This window comes from Saimiri boliviensis, chromosome 5 (assembly GCF_048565385.1).
Source record: "Saimiri boliviensis isolate mSaiBol1 chromosome 5, mSaiBol1.pri, whole genome shotgun sequence".
Lineage (NCBI taxonomy): Eukaryota > Metazoa > Chordata > Mammalia > Primates > Cebidae > Saimiri > Saimiri boliviensis.
This window is the reverse complement of record NC_133453.1, coordinates 70594597-70618568: the sequence shown is the minus strand read 5'-3', so window position 1 is coordinate 70618568 and position 23972 is coordinate 70594597. Positions and strand designations below refer to the sequence as shown.

The 23972-nt window shown below is 38.5% G+C and overlaps 1 protein-coding gene across 1 annotated transcript in view; it reads right to left on the bottom strand.

Annotated features, from left to right (window-relative positions):
- LRP2 (LDL receptor related protein 2) overlaps nucleotides 1-23972 on the bottom strand; it is a 222142-nt gene that overhangs the window by 19591 nt on the left and 178579 nt on the right. The window contains exons 58-68 of the mRNA XM_074399509.1: nucleotides 23537-23656; nucleotides 22137-22253; nucleotides 21286-21402; nucleotides 20299-20436; nucleotides 17750-17872; nucleotides 14018-14146; nucleotides 8152-8283; nucleotides 7057-7188; nucleotides 5251-5394; nucleotides 3404-3569; nucleotides 1644-1772 (exon numbers count right to left, since the gene is read on the bottom strand). Coding sequence (XP_074255610.1) covers nucleotides 1644-1772; nucleotides 3404-3569; nucleotides 5251-5394; nucleotides 7057-7188; nucleotides 8152-8283; nucleotides 14018-14146; nucleotides 17750-17872; nucleotides 20299-20436; nucleotides 21286-21402; nucleotides 22137-22253; nucleotides 23537-23656 — 1447 coding nt within the window. The remainder of the gene's footprint in view (nucleotides 1-1643; nucleotides 1773-3403; nucleotides 3570-5250; nucleotides 5395-7056; nucleotides 7189-8151; nucleotides 8284-14017; nucleotides 14147-17749; nucleotides 17873-20298; nucleotides 20437-21285; nucleotides 21403-22136; nucleotides 22254-23536; nucleotides 23657-23972) is intronic.

Below are 23972 nucleotides of genomic sequence, written 5' to 3'. Positions count from 1 at the left end.
ATACAACCCTGCATATGCTAAAAACCAGTGAATTGTACACTGTAAATGGGTAAGTTGTGTGGTATGTGAATTATATTTTAGTAAAGCTGTTTTTGCTTTTGTTTTTTAAGATAGTAAGCCCAGCATGGTGGTTGCACCTGTGGTCCTAGCTACTCAGAAGGCTGAGGCAGGGGATTGCTTGAGCTCAGGAGTTCAAGGCTGCAATGAGCTATATCAGGCCCCTGCACTCCAGTCTGGTTGACAGAGCAAGACCCTGACTCTATAAGTAAATTAATTACTTTAATTTAAATTAAAAAATATTAAATATTCTGGCTGGGTGTGGTAGCTCATGCCTGTAATCCAAGCACTTTGGAGGCCAAGGTGGGTGGATTACCTGAGATCGGAAGTTCAAGACCAGCCTGAACAACATGGTAAAACCCCATCTCTACTAAAAATACAAAAATTAGCTGGGCGTGGTGGCGCACACCTGTAATCCCAGCTGCTCAGGAGGCTGAGGCAGGAGAATCACTTGAATCCGGGAGGCAGAAGTTGCAGTGAGCTAAGATCATGCCACTGCACTCCAGCCTGGACAACAGAGCAAAACTCCGTCTCAAAAAAAAAAAAAGAATTTCTATGAAAAACAGTGAAGGGATATCAGAGTGTGATCATAATATCAGACGGATTTAAACATTAGTTACAAAGGAAAAAATTAAACAGCACACTGGAAACAGTCACATCATTCAAACCACAGAACACATTTGCATCTCTTTGCTCCTAAGATATTGTGTGGATAAGATATAAGCAGCAATGACTAATGCTGAGGACAAGTACTCATCACGGGTTAATCTTATCAGTTAAGTATTTGTAATATTTCATTGCTGAGTCTCTGAAGGTATGATTTAACATATGAAATATAACAGAATCAAAGTAATAGCTCATAGTGTTCTACCTACAAATACTGGTGTATCCACAGAGGGCTAGACTGGTCCTACCCAAATAGGAAAATTATTTGGGGTTATTCAAGAAACTTTTTTAAAGTGTCACTATTCTGCAGCTAAACTAATATGTAAATACCAAGATATTTCAGCTTCCTGATTATCCAAATAAACGTCTTGAAATGTAGAGGAAAAATAACAAAAATTGTTCTCACTTACACTAAGATAATTTATAGGTAAGCTGCAAATTGAAACATTTCTACAACTGGATAATATATATTTATACATGTGTCATTTTAAATATGTACATATTTTGGATACAAATGTTTAATTATTTCCAATGAAATATGACCAAATCCCTAGCTGAATTTCAATGAATGAGTTACTTTAAAACATACAAATGAAAGGAAAAACAATTCTGCTGAAACTTTCAGTTAAAGCAGTTAAATCCACCAAGAACTTTAGAGTTCAGAGCTCTGATTTTGGCAAGGAATCCATGTAACCAGAAAGATCCTCAGATGTGTTCTCAAAGGAATTTCCCCATCAGAAATGGTTGGTTCTAGATGATTTCAAGACCATGTTCTAATTCTTGAAACAGTCATAGATGCTACTCTCAAAAACCTGAAGGACAATTTCAGTATAACTAGGAAAAAACATTAAAAGAAACAGAATTTGATGAGAATCCAGGGAGAAATATATAGAACATTGAAGACTGCTCCAAGTACTTACCCTAGTTTGGGATTCACAGCAACGGCAGTGGGTTGATCCAGGTCAGTGGAAATCAGCCACTTTCTGTACCTTCCATCAAGTTTGGCCACCTCAATGCGTTTATTCTTGACATCCGACCAGTAAATATGCCTGAATTCAGAGGGACACAGTTAAACAACCGCAAAGCCGAGAATAATCATTACTGGGTAAGAGGTTTGAAGATGAGAGCATTTTGTTTGAAAGTTCTGGCTGGTGAGAGAGCTACTCAGATACCCATCATCAGAGCGCAGTCCCCCTCTCAGAATGCCCAGTCTCTCCGGCCAAGGAATATCTTTGGCAGGTTACACTTGGAAAAGTGACGAACTGAGGGGACTCCTGCTCACCAGCCAAAGTACCTGAATCAGGCAGCTCCGCAAGGATGGCAGACACAGCAGTCAGACTAGCCTCTGGCATTTATTATGAGACATGGGCTTCTAGTAGAAATCATAAGGCACCATCGGGCTGGTGCGTTAACTCTGACTGCTCACGAGTCTACTTCCTCTTCCTCAAGAAAGAGCCCCATTAGAATCAATAGGAACCTGGCATCAGCTCAAAGATGAGTGGAAACAGCCTATCAAAATAACAAACACGGAAAGACTGTCCTGCCATATTTCCATTTCCATTCTGAGGCTGCAGGTCTCAGTCTCTTACAAGCAGAAAAGGTTCTATCACTTTCTTCATTCTCTTATTCATTAAGGCGGAGAAAGAGGTAAAACTTAAAACAAGAAGACAGATCTGCCATTGCCTGGTTGGTTTTCAGAAGAGAGTATTACTGTCTGGATGTTGAGTTCCTGACGCTAGCACCAGTTCTTGAAGGCCCTGTTTCTTGACCAAAAAATGCTGAATTGAGTCTCCTGTTAGCCTGCAGGCACAGCGGGACCCAACTGGCTTCTTCAAAGATGCTCAAGTCTTCCAGGAATACCAGCCACATTTTTAGAAAGGTGAAAAAGAATTTATACTGCAAATGACTCTCTATTCTCCAGGAGAGCAATGACCCCTGAATCTTCCCTCTCTAACATGTTTCCATTATTAGTTCATTTTCAAGGAATCACTTTCCCAGCAATGTAACTCAGTGTAAACTTCTTCCTTGAAGGAGCTAACTTCTCCACATCTGTTTGCACCTCACACATCTACCTGATGATAACCCTACTTAAGGCTCTACTTAAAGACCATCCAAAATGTGTGGCTGTGGTCCCTGGGCTACTAGAAGGTCTAGAAGAACAGAACAGACTGACATGTCTATCAACTCAATCCCAAAGACTAAACAGGAAAGTCAAATTTCCAATCTGTTTTAATTATCAAGGCTGCTAAAAACACAAGATGTAGATTGTTTATCCCCGAGATAACTACCATAGGAAAAAAAAAGTTTCACTTCAACTGCTTTTCTGGGAGAATTGTAAGGGTGCACCATTTAGTCACAAAGTAACAGTGCTACCATACAGTTAATTTTGGAATCCACAACTCTGCTGGCAAGAATGCTGTCCTAGATACAATAGTGAATCTTAACCTGGGTGCTTTTCCAAATTTTTTCACTGCCCACAAAAAATACAGGATATGATAATGTCTCCATGACATGCTTGGGTAAGTGGAGGTAGTCGCTGGGGCTTCAGCAAGCCCAACCATAGCCCGGCTGCACCTGTGGCATATCCAGGCCCAGCCTTACTCATGGGCCATGGCAAGCAATAGAGAACGCTAACCAGGAAAACAGAACAGATAAGTGGGGAAATGTATGGCAAATTTACCTTCCAACCCAGTCCACTGCTATTCCATCTGGCTGCATTACATATTTCAGTTTCAGGTCAACTTCCTGCACAGGATTATTGCGGCCGGATTCAAAGTTGGGGATGTAGGCACGTTTGATAGCACCAAACCTAGAGCCCTCCCCTCGCACAGTGTAATACACAACACCTGCAAAGGAATACACACAGGTCAGTTTCATATCAAGAGCATCAAGTAAAAGAAGAACTGGGGTCTAGTCAGGTGAAGTACTGTTCATTTATTGACATCCCTACCTTCTTCCTCACTATTGTTATAAGGTAAATAATTCAATGACATCAGTATAATCAAACCTTAAAACCTAACAAACTTGAGCTACGAGCTACAAATGCTTCAACTGAGAACTTAGTGAGATTTAGTCATCCCTATTTCAAAGTAATTGAATTTAAACGTATTTCAACAAAGTGCTTATTTACCCTTATTAGGATCAAGTTCTAGTTTCCAAAACGGAATGTATAGAGATAAACGAGGGCAGGCTGTTGAGAATTTGAAAGCATACTCAAGACCAGAGGCAACAAAGAAGCCATGTTAATGAGAAGTCCTGTTTTATATGTAGACAGATGGATGGTGGACAGCAGTCATGTTAAAAGCATAGGAAGACTGTGACTGTAAAGACATGCATTGAACACCTGCTGCCTTCCTAGGTATGCACCATTCTTGAAAAGCTTATTGGGTTGCATAAGCTTCTCATGTTCTTTTCGTATAAAAAGAACATGAATTTTTATAGGAATCTTACCTATCCTCTGTTAAGATAGGATAGTTAATATAGTATAGTTAATATGCTATATTAACTATCTCCGTTAATCAATAAAGCTGACTATCCAACTAGGTTACAAAATCCGTGATTTAACATATGTGAAATACAACAATATATGTGAAAATACAACAATAATAAATCCTATATTGGCATAGTTATTGATAGTTTTCAAAGTCTTTCATATATACTATCTCATTCAATCTTCAAAACAACTCTCAGAGGTAGGCAGGCAGAACAAGATTACTACTTTGATTTTGTAGATTAAAAAACTAAGATTCAGAGAATCGCTATGATTATTTAGGATCCTAAAGCTAGTAGATTAGGGAGACTGGCATAAAAGGTAAGTTTACAGGCATAGAAGACAAGTTTTCTGACTCCTACCTTACTGTCATCTCTCCCAACCCCATATAGAGCCATGAGAGATTCAACAATAAGCATTATTCATTTTTCCCTTCATTAGACTAAGTTTTTTTTTAATCATCTACCACATAGAGTATACTAGATGTTGGGTCAGATGCTAGGCATTTAGAGATAAATTAGATTCAGTCTTTGTCTCCAAAAAGCAGATGTCTAGAGGATAGAGAGATATTATGTGGCCAACTAGTATATAACTCAGAGTAACATGTGTCATAAAATGACACAGGCTCATGGTGAACAATCATAGAACTCTGCCAGGAGGAGTAACAGAAGCTGTCACAGAGGTGGTGACATTAAACTGGGTCTTTGAGGCATCAGTAGAAATTTTCAAGGTGTACAATGGTAGGAAAGAACAAGATCTGCAGTATCAATGACAGAAATTCAAAATACAAGGAGATGTGAGATGATCCAGAAAGGACAAACCCTAGTGATGAGAGGAGTTTGGGAAATAAATCAGGAAAGACTGGCTGGGATTCAAGGCCACACTAAAGCATCAGAAACATGCTGGATTGGAAGAGTTTCCTCTTCCACTAATGCAACAAAATTTCCTCATTAAACAATACATTCTTTAAAAATCGACACCTTAAAATTCTATAGAGTCACTTAATATCAATGAAAGATTCTGAAGTTTATACTCACTGAGGCCTGTGTCCTCCGGATCCCAATCATAATCAACAGCTTGGATATATTCTTCATCTTGAAGATACTCTGAGAAACTCTCAGATGAGAGATTATATTTTCGAATTCGAACATTGTCAGGCAATAGCAACAAAGGAGAGCTACCTGTAAACAAACAAGGGGCTACTTTATACTTTCCTTATATAAAGCAGAATATAAAATGCACAGCATATACTTGCCCCTTTTTTTGAGAACATGAGTTTTATAGGAATCTGACTATCTCTGTTAATCAACAAAGCTGACTATCCAAGTGGGTTACAAAATCCGTGACTTGACATCTTGCCTCCACTTCAAGTGGAAAGCTAATATGTCTCTTAGGGACATTACCAGTTCTTTATTCTTTGTCCTCAGTGGTAGTTTGGAACAAAGTCAGACTGGGACCCCTACCTAGAGTCCTCATTTTCATGGAATTGTTTTTATTTACTAACATCAAAATAGACAAGATTGCAGACATTCTATCTCCCAGAAGGAATACTTTTATAGGCTTACTAAAAGTTTACCAGGAGAGTCTCATTCCTCATTCTTTACTGCTAGATTTTATGACTCTTTTAGCAGGTAATCAGTTCTATGACCCAATTTAGCCTCTGGCTAGTGAAAAAATAAACCTAGTTTGTCCTTGATTTATTTTTTTAACCTAAAGCAGCTACTTAATGGTGACTCATCCCAAGATGCTCTGTCTAGAATCTTAATTTACTGGCATAATATCAATTGAATCGAATTTAAGTAACTTTTAGAAGTTCATTTTATATATTTCTTCTATCTTGACATTATGTTTTATATGAATATTCCAATTTGTTTCAGTCATGTCCTTAGTTAAAAGATTTAAACATAATAAAATTTGCTGCTTAATTACCAGACCAACTGTTCAAATGCCTTCACTCTGGTTTTCATTCACTGTCAACAGTGTTTGGAAGGTCAAATACTTAAGTATGTTAGTCAAATGTGTGCTTTAAAAGCTCAATTTGTATGAAGAAATTGAACAGCTATTTTGGCCATTTGCTCTTAATTTACAAAATAAAGTGCTATTTTCTTATCAAGTTCCTTAAACTCTAGTATGAACTTCGAATTCAAAATAAGGACTCATGCCTCTTAACTAGGATAGGATGATTTAGATCAGGCCTCTGGGATTTAGAGTATAATACTTCTGACTTAACATTCTTTCTCTCTTTTTATCAAGCCTGATTCTCAGATACTGGCAACAACCTAAAATGTAAAACTCATGACTAAAGTGCCAGACTTCTTTCTGTCTGTGATCAGTAGCCCATGAACAATGGAAAGTGGATATTTCAGCAGAGTATCCTTGATTTGCCCCAATTTGTGAGCCCTCTTGGACTACTGGGCCTCAAATCTTATTCTCAGTGAAGTGGGAGCTAGAGGGTCTTGTTACTTTCGTCTATTGACGACCATCCCGTAGGAAAGCTTTTGCTGTTGTTTGAACCTTAAGGAAGATGACCTCTTGTCCACTTTCTGAAGTTTTTATTTAGCTGGACAAGAGGCTAAATCCATTAAAATAAGTAACACCTGACTCTTGTTTTAATTGCTACGTATTTGTTGGGGGATGTCGCTATTGTTTTAAGCTGGCAGGGGAGGAGAGAGAAGGACAGACTAAAGAGGTGTTGGAAGAGAAGTAGCTGGAGAGTTTAAAAAAAAAAAAGAAAGAAAAAAGAAAAGAAAAACTCAGAATCTAAAGTTTCTTTCCTCATACAGTGTACTCATCAGTATTTATTTCCCCAAAAGTCAATTAATCCCGGAATGAACCCATCATACCCTCAGCTGCACATCGTTTTCCAAGGCGGTCACTCATAGATGTGAAGCCATCAGCACAGACACACTCATAACTTCCTTTGGTATTTCTGCAGTGCTGGGAACAAATCCCAAATTGCTCACATTCATTGATATCTGCAGGTAAAATAAAACCAAATATGCAACATCTGCTCCCATGCATTCTTTAGAGACCTGACTTCTGTTTAAGGTCCATATTCACCAGCAATGAGGACCAAGAAAGGTACAGATGAAAATAAGCAACGATACAAACATTTGAGAAACACTAGGTTTCAGATACTGTTCCACATGCTTTCCAAATATTTTCCTCGTACAATCCCGCCAAAAGGCTATAGGAGGTATGGATAATTAAGCTCACAGTTCCAAAGCTGATAAGCAATGGAGACAGGATTTAAACGGTAGGACCCTGCAATAGCAGAGCACATTTTCCCTTTCATAAGGCACCTGTTGTGTTGTCTTTTTCCGTGTCCTTTCCCTTCTGCTAACCAGCTTCGGGAACAGGAGTCACTGATTTGGTTTTCAATTGAGTTCTTAAGCTTCAGGTCCAAAATGAACTCTTAGAAAATCTTCTGACTATGATATATCATGAGTTACAAAGAGTAAATTCAAATAGTAAAAGGCACCTAACATCATGCTCATCACTCACCATCTTGATAAGCTACCTTCTGACTCCTTACCTTACAATTCTTCTATATCTGGTGTAACTGTAGGTATGTAACAAATATGTGTTGTTTGACATACGATGAAGTAAGTCTAGTTTGTTTCTTCTAAAGACTTTGATTTCACACACTGGTGTAATAAGCAGCCACCATCACCAAGGCCTTCATCATTCATATTGATTCCACAGACTTTACTGAGCACACAGTATCTGACAAGCACTTAGGTAGATGCTGGTCAGATAGCATGCATGCAGGCAGGGGGCAAAGCAATTCTTCAGTAGTTTAATTATCTAGAACCATGAAACCATGAGTATGGCACCATTAGGGGAATTAAATATTGATTTATTTAATAAAAGGGAATGGGTGGAGAACCTTAAATGTAAAGTTCATCTAAACAGGAATTGGAAAACATATACTCTACCTAGACAGGAAGTTCTGTCAAAAACACTGGTTTCAAACCCAGCTGTACAGGAGCAGATAAATCCTCCTTCATTTAATTGGGTACAGTTTTGCTCGCATATATTTTCAGCACATGTTCTTTCTTTTCCTATGTCTGAAAAACAAAATCACAGCATCACAAACCAGATCAGCCACAAATAACAGTCAAGTGGTGTAACAAAAGGAGCACCTACCCATAACCAACCATAGGACGTCTTAAAATGACACCTTTCCACAAGCCTTGGAGAGGACAGAGGGCTCTGGGTGAATGTGGATTCCTATTTCTGATAATGGCCTGAATGCCACTTATAAAAATGCATAAAATATTAAAACCCTGAGGCAATTTTCATATTATATGCAGCACTCCCAGGGTCATCCTCAGAGCATCCAATTCTGGCCTCCAGAACTGTGAAGCCTGATGCTCTTCAGCTATTACCACCTGCTCTATCTTTAATCCTACTGCAGATAGATAGGCACATATAAATAAAAGACATAGATACATATAGGTTAGAACAAAGTTACAAATAGGAAGAAACTATAAAATTTTAAGAAGACTATAATTTGCCTAACATTGACCAATTGATACATAAACACTTGATGTACATACATATATGTATATGTACATGCATGTATGTACATATGTGTGTGTATACATATATGTATACATACGTACATGGGTGTGTATAATATATGTACATAAACATGTATATGTATGTATATCAAGTGTTGATGTATTTTACTGCACCCTGGTCAACACTTGATATACATACATATATATGTACGTATATTTATATACGTACATATATATGTACATTTTATGCAAAATGTACAAAATTCATAGAAAAGAAATTTTATAGTTTCTTCCTATTTGTGAATATATATAAAAAACATGATATACATACCTATATACGTCTATATACATATATAGACGTATGTTTGTGTGTATAAATATGTATATATACATACATATATACGTCTCAGTCTCCATCTATCCTCAAACCTCGGTCTTACAGAAAAACTGGTGAAGATATATATATATATATATATATATATATATATATATACACACACACACACACACACACACATATATATGCACATACATACGTATTGTATATATGTATGTGTATATGTGTGTGTGTGTGTGTGTGTGTGTGTGTGTATGTATGTATGTATGTATACCAAGTGTTGACCAGGGTGCAGTAAAATACATAGAGTTCTAAGTCATACTGCTCTTACAGCCATAAATTAGTACACATGGAAAGAAATTTTGTACTATGTATGTATGCATCAAGGACTTAAAAATATTCATACTTTTTTACCCAGTTATTCCACGTTAATGAATTTTCCCTTGAGAAGGAAAAAAATATGCAGTATGATTTATGTTTAGTGGTTATAACAATGTTTATAATTAGAACATTTTGAAAACAACTTGAATGTATCTTCAGTGGTAGGGAATAAATTATTATAGTATACTTTAACAAATTTAAGACATTACCAATGCACCATTACTTTATGTAACACTAATGTAGAAAATGTCTGGAACACACACTAACATGTTATTAATTGCAAGACATATCTTGGTTTCAAAGATGTTGAAATATTAAAAAAAATACACCTAGAATCAATAAGTTATTATTATCTACATGATGAATTGCTATGCAAGTATTAAAATTTATAGTTTCAAATGATACTTTGACATGGGAAATATCTATAACAAATTGAAAAAAATTGAAAAGCTCCAGTTAGTATAGAATATTGCTTAATTTTTAAAAATACTAAGAAATATTTCTTGCATACACATATGCAAAACAAAGATAGCAAAAGTACACCAAACTTTAAAGGTTAGTTCTCTCTTAGTGATGGGATTCAAATGATTTTTACTTTTGATTAGTTAACTTTCACAGTAAACAAAACAAAACAAACCCAACTCATGGTTTATTTTTGTAGAGCCCATATGAACGATCCTTGTTATTTTGGGATCCAGATGTTCCAGGATAGACTTTTAACAGCTCACACTCTACCCTAACAATTCATTGCTCATCATTGCTCCAAGATCTTGTCTCTACCAACATTTATCCAAGCTGTCTGGCTTTCATCCTTGTCATTCTTATTGGTTTGCTTCTTTTATCCTCAGTTTCCATCTATCCCCAAACCTAGGTTTTACGGAAAAACTGGTGAAGATGAACCTAGACAGTGAGTGATAATGGGGGAAAGAGAGGCAGTGGTTATCTCCATTAAGGATTTAAGCTTCATCTACCTCTCAAATAAAAAGTTTCCTGGTCATAGGCTTATGAATATTTTAGCCAAAGAGACTATAGTATCTCCTGGTTCAATCCTTTCAAATCAAAATAGATTTTTATCTATCTGTTTTCTATACACAATAAGATGAACTTAATGACCTCCAGAGTCCTTTAGGTATAATGACCACATCAGTATATGTGGTCTGAGTAGACTAAAATCACTGAGTTTCAAAAAGAAAAATAATCAAAATAAAGTACATTGAAATTCAATGGAATGTTGCCCTTGGAGTGCAAACTTCAAAACTGTACACAGGAAAGCCTTATAATAAAGATCTTAGCCTTTATTATAGGGGTTCTTAACAAGTATACATTGCTAAATCACCTATTCAGATTTTCTTTTTTTCATGAGCCATTTTCAGTATTTTGTGTCTTTCTAAGAATTTGGTCACTTCATGTAAGTTGTCTAATTTACTGCCATAAAATTTGTCATAATATTTCCTTACTATCTTTTAAATTTCCATAAGGTTAGCAGTGATGTCCCCTCTACATTGCTACATGAATCTGACCTATGTTTATTACCTTGGACATCATTGAGCCAGTCACATAACCTCTATGAGTTTCATATGCATCACTAGACTTTGTAATTTCCTCCCAGCTCTGAAATCTATAAAGGGATTGGGAAACCCAGGAGTCAAGAATTTCTGGACCAAGTGATCCACTGAATGAGTCACACTTTTGTGAGGCAAGAGTACTTAACAAGAGCAGAAACCACACAATACTTCGGGATTCTTCCTAAAATGTGAGGGCTTTCTCATAATTGCTTTTCATTTGAAAACGACCACCATTTTAATCCATATAAATATTTCCCCAAACCCAGACATATGGCATTCTATTTATAAAAGAAATACCCTACTTTCCATTTTATGAAGAAGGAATAAGAAATACCAGAGAAAGAGCAAGTCAATCTATCTTTATGATCACATAAATAGTATTTGTTACCTGAGGTTAACTTCTTTCCTTTATACCTGAATGATGCTTAAAAAAAATGCTAATAAACATTCCTTTATACCTGAAGGATGCTAAAAAAAAAAAAAAAAATCCTGATGTATTTCCAGTTTGCCAAGAGAGTAGATTGTAGGTGCTCTCACTACAAAAAACAATTTTTTAAGATAATTATGTGAGATAACGGATATGTTAATTTTCTTGACTATAACACTTCATTATATATAAGTAGATTAAAACATCATGATGTATACCTTTAATTTTAAAAATTCAAATATGTGTCCCAACCACCTCAGTGATGCTTTTGGAGAAGAGGCAGAAGGAGGGGAAGGAGGGAAAAAAAGAGGAAGAAGAGAAGAAAGGAGGGGAAAAAACACAGGCAAATAAATTAACAGCACCCAAGAACTAGTATTTTAAATAAGAATTCTATGCCTCAAATTATTGGCCCAGAGAAATAAGAATTGAATTCCATATCACATATCCACTTAATATGTGAAAAGAGAAGCTGCATCCACACCTGAATTAATGTTTGTGCTACTTATTTCCTTTAAAAAGAAAAAAAAAAAAAAAAACCTGCTACTAATTAAACGCCATTTGAAAAGAAAAGTACTGTAGTCGATTTTAAGCCTTTTAACTGGCACAGACAACTGAAAGAATAACCAGTGCTTGACCGCTAGACCCAAATCCAACTTGGAAGTACTCCAAACTCCTGGAACTGTTCACCTATCAGCCTCTGGGAGTCAGAACCCAAACCTGCCCTTCAGTTTTGTAAAGTCTATCATGTTCAGCTTTTAAAATATTTAATCAAGTCACTTCATTCTAACAATAACTCCAGGTCTCACAGAAAACGCATGTGAAATAAACAGCAAGTCAACTCAATATGTCTGGTCATTCAAACCCCTTTGTAACTCATGCAGGAGAAAAACTGCCAGAAAATCTTTTGGATGCCTAAGTTAAAGGCCAAGAAGTTAAAGCACATGGAGCTCACTAGGATGACAAAGTCACAGGCTCCTAGAGTTTGAAGAATGGCCTCCTTTTTTCCGTGAGGAAACCAAAGACTGGTGAGGTCAGTATGTGACAAAGTGGCACAGCTAGTGTCAGGGATCCAGAAGCCAGCCCTCTTAACCTGGACTCACACAACTGCTCCAATGCTGCCTCTGCCATTCTGTGTGACTTCAAGCAAGTAACTTAAGCTCTCTGACCTTTATTATACAGACAGACAATAAAAACAACTCAATGGGGCTAACCTGAGTAACACATTAGATAACATATATAAAAGCACTTTATAAGTCATAAATGGATTACAAAGGTGTGACTTAGTAACATGCCGTCCCAACATTTCCATCGAAATATTGAATTAGAATTGTTCCTTGGTTATGGTTTGTTTTTTTTTTTTGTTTTTTTGTTTTTTTGTTTTTTTTTTGAGATGGAGTTTCACTCTTGTTACCCAGGCTGGAGTGGTGCAATGGCGCCATCTCAGCTGACTGCAACCTCCGCCTCCTGGGTTCAGGCAATTTTCCTGCCTCAGCCTCCCGAGTAGCTGGGACTACAGGCGTGTGCCACCATGCCCAGCTAATTTTTGTATTTTTAGTAGAGACAGGGTGTCACCATGTTGACCAGGATGGTCTCGATCTCTTAACCTCATGATCCACCCACCTCATCCTCCCAAAGTGCTGGGATTACAGGCGTGAGCCACCAAGTTGGCCCCTTGGTTATGTTAATCATCCTTTTCCCATACAAAGCGCTCCCTCTACTTTGTTTTTTTTGTTGTTTTCTGTTTGTTTGTTTTGATACAAGGTCTCTCTTTATTGGCTAGGCTGGAGTAAGGTGGCACAATCACAGCTCACTGCAGCCTCTAACTGCATTCAAGTGATCTTTCCACCTCAGCCTCCTGAGTAGCAGGAACTAGAGGTGCATGTCACTATACCCAGCACATTTTTATATATTTTGTTAGGACGGGGTTTTACCATGCTGCCCCAGCTGTTCTTGAATTCCTGGGCTCAAGTGATCTGTCTGCTTCAGCCTCCCAAAGTGTTGGGATTACAGGCGTGAGCCACTGCACCAAGCTACTCCCTCAACTTTAAAAATAAAAATCAATGTTCCTTCCAAGGTCCCCCGTGGTGTTCCTTTCTTGATCAACCATCCTCAGAAGCTTTTTCAAGTACCAAGGATACTGCATTTGGCTTAAGATTTGTTTTTAATGTGCAGATTAATAAACAAAATATGTAGCCTTAAGAGGCACCCATGAACTGGAAAGAGGATGTGCTCTGCAGTGAAGCAGACCAGAGTTCAAATCCTGACTCAATCTCTTCATGACAGTAAGATCTGGCCAATTCATTCAATCATGAGTTTGTTGCCTCATGTCTACATAAAAAAGAGGTAACAATACCTAACTCATAAGATTGCTACCAGGTACGTTGAATGTTTGACACAGTGTCTGGTCTAGGATAAGCACTCAATCACAGCTAGCTATAGGCTTGACTGCAATTCAAGCAAAAAGTAAATTCAAGAAAATGTGGTTAGTGTCTACATTATGTCATTGCAGGCTTTAATTAAGTAAACCTGAGTTACTACAATGAAGTATAAAGATAAATGTTTACTTACTGCAACCCAGTTCATCAGACAAATCACCACAGTCATCAGCATCATCACACACACTGTCATGTGGAATGCAATGGCCATTGCCACATTTGTATTCATATTCCGTGCAAGGTTTAGGGGTGGGTTTTCTACCTGTAATGTAAAAACGAGTTAAAAATCAAAACTTTTTCTTTTATGAAGCTAGATGCTTCCTTCTATGACAGAGACAGTTTTTGCTTACCAAATAAACAATTGCTTCCCTACATTTCCCAGTCTCCCTTTGCAGCTGGGTTAGAACCATGGACCAGTTCTAGCCAATGGACTGTGAGTTGGAGGAGCCATGTGTCACTACTGGGCTGAAGCAATAAAAGGCCCATGTGCTTCCTCCATGTATTCTGTGCTGCTGTAGCAACCTTGGAAACCAGGCAGCACAGCCATAAGATGCAGGAGGGCTGTGGAACCAGCACTGGCCTTTATATGAGTGCTCAATAAGGCTTCATTATGTTACACCCCTGAGACTTTAGGATTTGTTGGTTGCAACAGCAGTATTAATTGCTCTGAATATCCTAGAGTGATAAGGAAAGTAGAGTACTTCCATAAAAAATACCTAAAATATTTGGCATTGGATTAACAGTCAGGAGGCAAGCAACAAGGACACTGATATTGGAGGCAGGAAAGATGGAGATCACGTTACGCAGTGTCAAAGCATTTCGTAAACCTATCACCTCAAAAAAACTGGAAGGCAGATCACATGCTTACTGAAGCTGTCAATCATGGAGCAAGGTTAGAAGACAGAATGTTAGTAATGGGCATTGATTGCCATTCCTGAGTTGGGCAAGATAGCATAAGAAAGAGAGAAGCTAAGGGAAGAACTAAGGGTTAACTTATAAGCAGAAATAAAATAAACCCAGAAATGTGCTGTGTGAGAAAAGCCAACTGTATCTACATCCCAAACAATAAAAGTCTTAAGTTTAAAAGGCTTTGAGACACAAAGGCCCAATAAAACCTCTTCATTGGATAAAATGACTGCCCATCTATTTTTCTACATGGATTGGATGTAAGTGACAATCAGTTCAGACAAGGTATATGAGGGAAAGAAAGCAAAGAAAAAAGCAGATTTGAGAACTATGTCGCAAAAAGAGCACTAGGTCAGGTTACTAACTTTTAGAACGGATTAGAAGCAAACAGATCAAAAGCCTAGTAGGTTTCTGAGTGAAAGAATAATAGAATAAACCATAATATTATGACTGTTAGAGAACTGGGGGAGGGAAAAAAAAAAAAAAAAAAAAAAAAAAAAAAAAAACCTCTTGGGGTCCCGACCTTCTGTAAGCAAGAAGTAGGCTGAGAAACTTGTGCAGGGCCTAATGGGAGTATATTTCCCTTTCCCTCTTCATTTAAAGAGGCAAATAGACAAGGAAAAACTCTCAAAGGGTAGAGTCAGAGACAATGAGGGACATTTGGACATAGGAGTTCCTCTCAGAGCAGAGGCACAAGCTAATCAGTAAATCCCGTCCATTCCCCAAAGAAGGGACCTTTATGATGTCTTCCCAGAGTCACTATGTAATTTACTCTCCTTTCCAATCCAGTGTGCTTTTGAACATAAAGGTGGTGCTATTCATAATTCCACCAGGGCAGCAGACATGAATCAGGACTGTCCTCTGCCAGCATGCATCATCGTAGCCCAGTGGGACTTCAGAATTGCTACAGACTGGTGATTGCCATGATTCTTTTTTTCCAATGGGAATGTTTATTTCTATTGTGTTGCCCCTGTTCCACCAGTACCTATTAGGAGTCGATGGCACTGATAAAACTAGTTTATTAGTTTGTGGGTCTCCAAATCAAGAGAAACTACATCTGGAACTGATTGAGTGGCTACTGCCCATTACCCAGAGGTCCTGGATTTCAGTTTCTGAATGGACTATGAGCTATGTCCCTTGGGGAGGGGTTAAGAGTGTGAAAAGAAAATCATAAAGGAGTATTTAGTGATGCAAGGGTAAATTGTATAAGAATGAGTTCTTGCAGTCTCCCTTATACTTAGATCAGGGCCATGTGACTGGTTCTGACCAACGGATCGTGAGCACGAGGATATCTGGTATTTCCAGGTTCAGGAAGTTAAGAACCTGTGTGCCTCCACCATGTAGATCTTCTCCTGCCTTCGCAACCTTGAATGTGTTCCTGATGGCATATTATAGGATGGGGGAGAGTTGCTTGTCTGTCATTAAACTTAACATGAGTGAGAAATGAACCTCTGCCATTTTAAGCCATTGAAATATTGCAGTTTGCTTCCTGTGGTGGCTGGTAGTGGTTTCCCAGACTAAAACCCTGCTCCTTGGAAAGAATACAAGTTTATGGATCTTTTTTCCACTCTGGAATTTGACCATGTGCTACAAATGTCTTGCTTCATTTTTTTTTTTAAGGGCATTATTAGTAGGGGAAATGGAAAGAGAAAAGGGGAAGGGGAAAATCTACTCAAATTTTTAAAAAATTATTTTATGGCCAGGTGCGGTGGCTCATGCCTGTAATCCCAGCACTTTGGGAGGCCAAGATGGGCGGATCATGAGGTCAGGAGTTCAGCCTAGCCAATATGGTGAAACCTTGTCTCTACTAAAAATACAAAAATTAGCCAGGTGTGGTGACATGCAGCTGTAATCCCAGCTACTCAGGAGGCTGAGGCAGGAGAATAGCTTGAACCCGGAAGGCAGAGGTTGCAGTGAGCCAAGATGGTGCCACTGCACCCCAGTGTGGGCAGCAGAGCAAGACTCCATCTCAAAAAAAAAAAAATAATAATTTTATTTCTGGGTTTTCACCCTTTTGTGTTATGCCTCAAATAAATGTATTAATGATGTAGCCACAGATTCATCTCTGCCAGTAATAATAATAATAATAACAATAATAGGAATACAACCTTGAAGGTTGCAGTAGTGTCAAAGTCCTCCGTGACAGACAGTGCCCTCTGTGTTTCTAAGGCCACATCAATACAAAAAAATAGAATGTGGAAAAAATATGCATGTATCTTAATTTTCCCACATAATATCTTTTTAGGGGAAAAAAACTAATTGGAGTTGGGGAAATGATCTTCCTCAAGGACTTTTCTAGGCAAATTAAATTGCCCAGAAAATTGATCAACTTTCCCCTTCAATGAATAGATTTTTAAAACATTTTGAAAGTACATAAAAAGCACAGATATTTCAATGCCTGAAATCTCAAATCCAGCCAGCTTGAAACTTCCCTCTTAAACTAATCTATCACTTTTCTCTTCCGGGAAATCAATTTTCACTTTTGACAAGGATATTAGACAAGCTCCGTTGACACCAGTGCTGACTTACTTCACGTGATCTCTGCAGCCGGACACCTGCCTAGATTAGCAATTAGCAACTCCAGGCTGAAGAATGATCACATCTTATATTTGAAAGAAAATAAACTATGAATTTGTGAGGTGTGACTCAACCAATATTTAGTGTTTGTTCTCATTTTCTTACGAGAAAAGAGGAGGGGAAGGCTTATTAAACATTTAAACAAAGACTGAAAAATTAATGGATTTTCCAGCATCATGATCAAATGAGACAGGAAGAAAGAGGCAGAATTACAGGGAAGCAATGCATGTGATATGATCTTGTAAACAATTATGTCAGCAGAGATCCGCAGTCATGGGCACAACTCTGTAGAACAGAGTTCTGAACTCCCAGGGGTACATTTTGCAAACTGCCGACCACTTGGGGCCCTTCCTTTCTCCTTCTCCCTTTGACTTTTGCTTACAGTGCTCCTCTGTCTCATCAGTTCCATCTCCACAGTTATCCACACCATTGCACAGCTCGTGACCATAAATGCAGCGATTGTTGTCACACCGGAAACGGTCTGGTGAATTACAGGGAATATTCACTGAAAGGAAAGATGGAAAAATGAAATTACAAGAGTAGACTCTAAGTGTCAATATCTAAATTACTCTGGTGCCAGCACCAAGCTTGCTTCATCCATGCACTCATTCACTCATCTGATTAATCAGTCTGCAGATACATCTTACATATCTAGTACACAGTAAGGCACTGTGCTAGGCGCTAGATATGACGGGGAACAAGACACAGTCCTTGTCCTCATGGAACTTTCCTTCTGATAGAGAAACACACTTTTCAAATTAACCATTCAATTACAACTGTGAACTATCCACTGGGGTGATCTGGCATAACTTAGGGAGAGGAAGGCTTGGAAGAAACTTCCCATAGCTTCTGAGTCAGGAAGAAGCATGGCAAGTCTCTGGACCTGAATAAAGGCCTCCGTGGCTAAAGCATGGAGTGTGGAGCATAATGAGGGCTGCGAGGCTGGACAGGTTGGCAGTACACGGGCTCTTATCCTGACAGCCAGGAGGCCATCTGTTTGATCCTTCTGATGGCAGTTGTCCTAAAGTCTCTAGAGCATGAGTTGTTTATTGAAGCTTTAAATTGTGTTGGATTTTCCTTCCTGAATTCCTTCACCTCTTACATTAAAATCCATAACTCACAATCAAAACCCGAATCATCTGTTGTCCAGAGTGAGGCCTCTAGCTGCTGCCAGTACAGCTGTAAGGAACTCAAGGATAGTCCCCGGGTCCCCTAATTGTTTGGTACAGGGAACATGGTTCTCTATGCATGCACCACAAATTCAGTGAGCTCAACATACATGTGGGCTTCTTTCACATGGAGGATTTGGGCTGCCTGATTTTCCTTCCGCCTCTCTATCACACACAGGGATCAAGAAGAGAGACTTGTAATGAGATTGGTTGAAGGGAAAAGATCAGATCTAAGGGCTGGTTCTTGGAAATATTTTTAATAGAACTATTGCAATAATTATTTTCTGTGAAAGGCCAAGTACAATATTATAAAACAGTGTTGGAAATTTATTAATGTAGCTATGTCCCTGACTCTTCAAAGTTTACTTTTACTAGCCATGGACATTTTACCTCATGGAGAGAAGAGATTTCCTAAGGACTTCTTTGCAAGTTAGACATGTCTAAGATACGTCTCAAGTTTCAAAACAAGGCTAGTTCCTAATGAGTAAAGAAAAATGTGGGGATGCCACTGTGAAATCCATAATGAACACTAATTAATGTTTTCTGAGGAGGAACAAAATACTGAGACATGCCATTTTCACTAGTCAAATCTCTGGGCTAAAAATGAGTAGGGATGAAGCTGAGAAAGGGAAGGGAGGATGCAAAGTGAACTTCCAGGAGGAGTGCTTCTGAGATCCCATCTCCTAGGTTGAGGGCTTTTACTTACACACAATCCTAACGCTTCAGCTTGCATCAGAAGCATTTGAGAACCCTGTTAATGTATACATTATTAGGCCCTTAATTTTTCCACAAAATTAAGACCATTTTGGGGAAAGAGCTGAAAAAGCAAGGTCTTTGAGTTAATGCCTTTCCTTCCGCTACTTCTCCTGGTCTTGATTTTTTTATTTCTATTTGGATAGGGTGCAGCCCCTGAATTTGCATTTCTAACATGTTCCCAAATGGCACTGACATTCCTAGTCCAGCGAAGACACTTTTGAGAATTATTACCCGAGAGTTTCTCCGATGACTCACAGCATGTAGCAAAATGACTGAAACAAACTCTATTTTCCTTCACTTTCTTAAAATCAGTAGTTCTCAACCAGAGGACTAAACTAAAAACCTAAGAAGCTTTTTAAAATAAACATATGGGTAGGCTTCATCCTTGGAGATTCTGCTTTATCCAGTCTAAGCTTAGGGTGAGACCAGGGCACGTGATTTCCAAATACCCTTTCTTCCTCCACTGCTACTGACATGTACCTGAACTGAGACTCACAAACAAGCAGGGTTTAAAACATATATATATATGCATCATTCAACAAGAGGGAATTAGATGGCCTTGAATCACAATGTTAAAAGAAAGTGACTGTAAAGATTAGAAAGTCTTAGCATTTTCTAAAGGTGTTCCAGGAAGCTCTAGGGATTTGGAGAGGGTACTTCAGGGGCACCCAAAGTAGTAGCAAGAGAGGTACAGCCTCCTCCCTGCCCTTCCTCAGACTCAGCCACAATAGACCTGCCTTTATTTATGCTCACTGGGATTTCAAGCAAGATTTCCTTTAAGGACATTGTTTTCTAAGGCCACAAAATGTTTGAAACAATGGAGGTTTTCCCAGCTTTCTCAGGTTACAGAGAGAACAGAAGCTGGAAGACCAAGTGAAATAACACCAATGTTTATCCTGTGTCAACGACTGTACATCTGTCCTCCAGGCTCACAGGCTGCATGTAAGAAACATTGAGATTTGACAGAAAACGCCACTCTCGTTCACTCCATTTCGCTGCCTCTTACAGCACTGATGAAGTTCTTCATCTGAACCATCGCCACAGTCGTTATCGCCATCACATTTCCAATATTGTGGGATACAAACATGGTTTTTGCATTCGAACATAGTAGCCTGGCAGTATGCGCCATCAGGAAAGCGTGTGGCTGCCATGGGAAAGAAAACATATTCAAATTACTGTACAAATTGACTAGTTTGGGAAAGCTTCCTGCTATTTCTCCTTTGGCTCTTGCCATAGCCTGCTCTTCTTTATTCATCAAGATGTACAGTAGCCTTGACCTGTCTGAAAGTCGGATGGGCCATGTCTTAGGGCAGGTGTCAGAGCCCAGTTTCCAATGGCATGAATTATCCTGTGGACAGCATTGAACTTAGTCTCTACAGGCAAGTGTCGGGACTGGTTTGACCCGCTTACGTTTATAAAGTCTCCTGGGCAACCACATCATCAACAGTAACCATCATGGATGGTTATCAGGGATGCTAGTTATTGTTGATGGATCAGCAATAAGGATGGATCAACAGCTTGCATTATTCAATTGATCCATAAAGACTCAACTTTGAGTAATCATATTGGCTTTCCAGTTTTAATCATTTATAAACCCCTCGTGTGACTGAGAAAAATTTTAATGCTATAAATTCAATATGTTCTAATATCCAACCCAAGTTCTTTATACTACTGTTTTCATTGCTTAAATATTTGTTTTTAACCTGAAATGTTTTTCAGTCAATTAATGATTTGTATAGTAGCTTATAATATATAAATAAATTGTTAGCACAGATTACTTAATACATTCTCCGTTTAAAATACCAAGGAAGTGCACTTGAATGGCCATTACCATATATATGATTATGGTGACTTAGAACTGATCATTGTCAGTGCATGCTGAACAGACAATACCTATGGCCTTTTAATCTAAGAAGTGATAGCTAACCGATGTCTAAACGATCACGTCCATACTCCTAGGTAAGTAGTACTACATATGTGTCTAGGGACTTACGACAATCAGCTTCATCAGAGGCATCCAAACAGTCAGCGGTTCCATCACATTTCAAATCACTGCGTACACAATGTCCACTTGTACACTGAAAATACTCAGGATGGCAGGTCCTCATCTCTGAAGACAAAAGATCATCATTCCAAGAAGGCCTTGTCATTTTCAGTCAGATATTAGGTACCTGGAGTACAGTGAGTACTCCGTCACATTCCTATCCACGCCCTGTGACTGACTCGAAGCAAACCCACAGCTTGTGGTTAGCAAATTAATAAATTCTCAAAACTCACACTTTCCCCACTCAACATACAGAGACAGAAGTACCTTGCTCCCTTCTATTAAATAATCTCCAGTTCTTAAGCTTTTCCTCAGAAATCACAACTCCCCAATTTTCAATGTTTCCTAATTTTCCTAAGACCTGACACCTAATCAGTAAAGAGCTATAAAAATTACTTGGGGTTTAGGATTCCTCTTTCAATGATCTGACCTCTACACAAGAGCGTCACAGTGGTACATGTATATTCCTTAGGGTGACTTTCTGTGGACTAGTAGCAAGATCAATGTCTTTGTTTACAAGGCTAAAGCAGATTAAAATCTGCTCTTAAGAAGTGTTGAGATTAAAATTAGATTTTTAAAAATTCCTTGCTATTTGTCTCTATTATGACTGACCTAGACTGCTATGAGTTAAGAATAAAGCACAGGAAATACAGAGCACAGAAGATACTGTGTTATGCTAAGGTTTATATATTACACATATGAAAAGTGATTTTCCTCCAAAAGCCTTATAAACACTAATTTGAAGTCCCTACACTGTCACAGTACAAAATTCTACGGTAAGCTTCGCCAATGACAGTTACCACAGTCCCGTTCGTCTGAGTTGTCCCCACAGTCATTGTAATGGTCACAGATCCATCGCGAGGGAATGCACTGCTGATTGACACATCGAAACTCGCTCTCTGTGCACTCCCGGGGGACTGGAAAGGAAAGGCACCTGCCATGAGTGTGCACCAGGAATCACACACAGGAGACATCTTGTGAGCTGGTCAAAGTACCCTGGGTGCCCAATGCCCTCTGCTGTCCTAAGCCCCAGAGGTGTGCTTGGGCAGGTCATTCACCCTCCAAAACTAGACCTTTTACCTTAATTTTGAGTCTGGAAAGAATGGCCTTTATTAAGAGGTTTGTCCAAAGGTGATTCTTATCTCTTTCTTTCTTCTTTTCTTTTCTTTTTTTTTTTTTTTGGAAACAGGATCTTTGAAAATTGCTGGCTTTGAACTCCTGGACTAAAGTAATCCTCCCAGCTCAGGCTTCTGAGTGGCTGGGACTGCAGGTGTGTGCCACCCTGCCCAGCTTGATTTTATCTTAAGATTTTTTTTTTTTTTAAATTTCATGAAACTCTAGATAACCTCTTATAGCATTCAATATGAACATTTATTTATTTAAAAACATGCCAGTTGGATTATCCTTTTGTGTAAGTCTGTAGCTGAATGATATTTTCAGGTGAATGATATTTTCACCTTCCAAAAGGTGAGTAAAGTTAGAATGTATTTCATTAGTCAATTAGAAACTGACACATATCATGAGTCAGTGATATGTGCTCTGGGTAGGACTTCATTAAGCTTGTTTTCAGAACACAAAATCGAGTGTGTTCTGACCATCTACTTTGATATGATTCGGTCTCTTGGCTTCCTTTCCTCATTTTCCCTATCAAATGCCTTGTAGTCATACCTTCAACTGGGAGAGAGAAACTGAAACTTGTCCTGTTATTTAATCATTAACCCTCCTAACATAGTCAGCTATTCCAAGAAGGGTAATAATCCAAACACAAGTTCTCTCTCCTCTCCTATGAAGGCCATTTTGGGGAAAGAGCTTCAGAAGCAGTGTTCTGGTTTAGCACTTTTCTTCCCTCTACTTCCCTTCGTTCTGATTTTCTGTTTCTATTTATCTTATTATATTTTTCCTTTATCATAAGTCACTCAAGTTCTTTTGGGAAAAAAAAAAAAGTTGAGTGTAAATAAATTCAGTACACAAAAGATAAACTTCAGTAAATATCTTCCTCCAAAAGCTTGATTTGAAGTATCTCAAAAGGAGATGCTTATGTCTTTAGTGGACAAAAAAGTAAAAATGTACTGACCAGCAGGAAGAAAGAGATGTCATCCTACCCAATGAGAATCAATGACATAGACAGTTGAATTACAGAAAAAGAGCAAACGTCTCAGCTCTGGTGGCACATAAGGACCACAGGACTGTGAACACTCACCACAGTTTTCCTCATCTGAGTTATCACCACAGTCATTTTGCCCATCACATTGCCAGCGAAGAGGGATGCAGTGGTGATTTTTACAGCGGAAATCCCCCACAGGACGGCATGTTCTCTCCTCTGCAAAGCATTGCAAAGACTTCATAAACCAAAATGCACAAAGTAGTACTAGCTTCTTTGTGAGACAGTCTGAGAATTGTGTTACCATATTCTTGAAGCTCCCAGAGAGAGGAATGCCAGCAATATTCACCGTCAACATTCCCTCTTTTAGCTACCCTGACCCCAATCTACTTCTTGAAACTAGGTCCATTCCCTTTGGTAGAAACTGTGCAAAAAGATGAAATGGTATCTGGTTTGTAATTTGCAACAGAGGCCTGGTATGGGAGGCTCAAATGATGCCAGAATAAATAGAATATTTCAATCACATTGTCTTCAG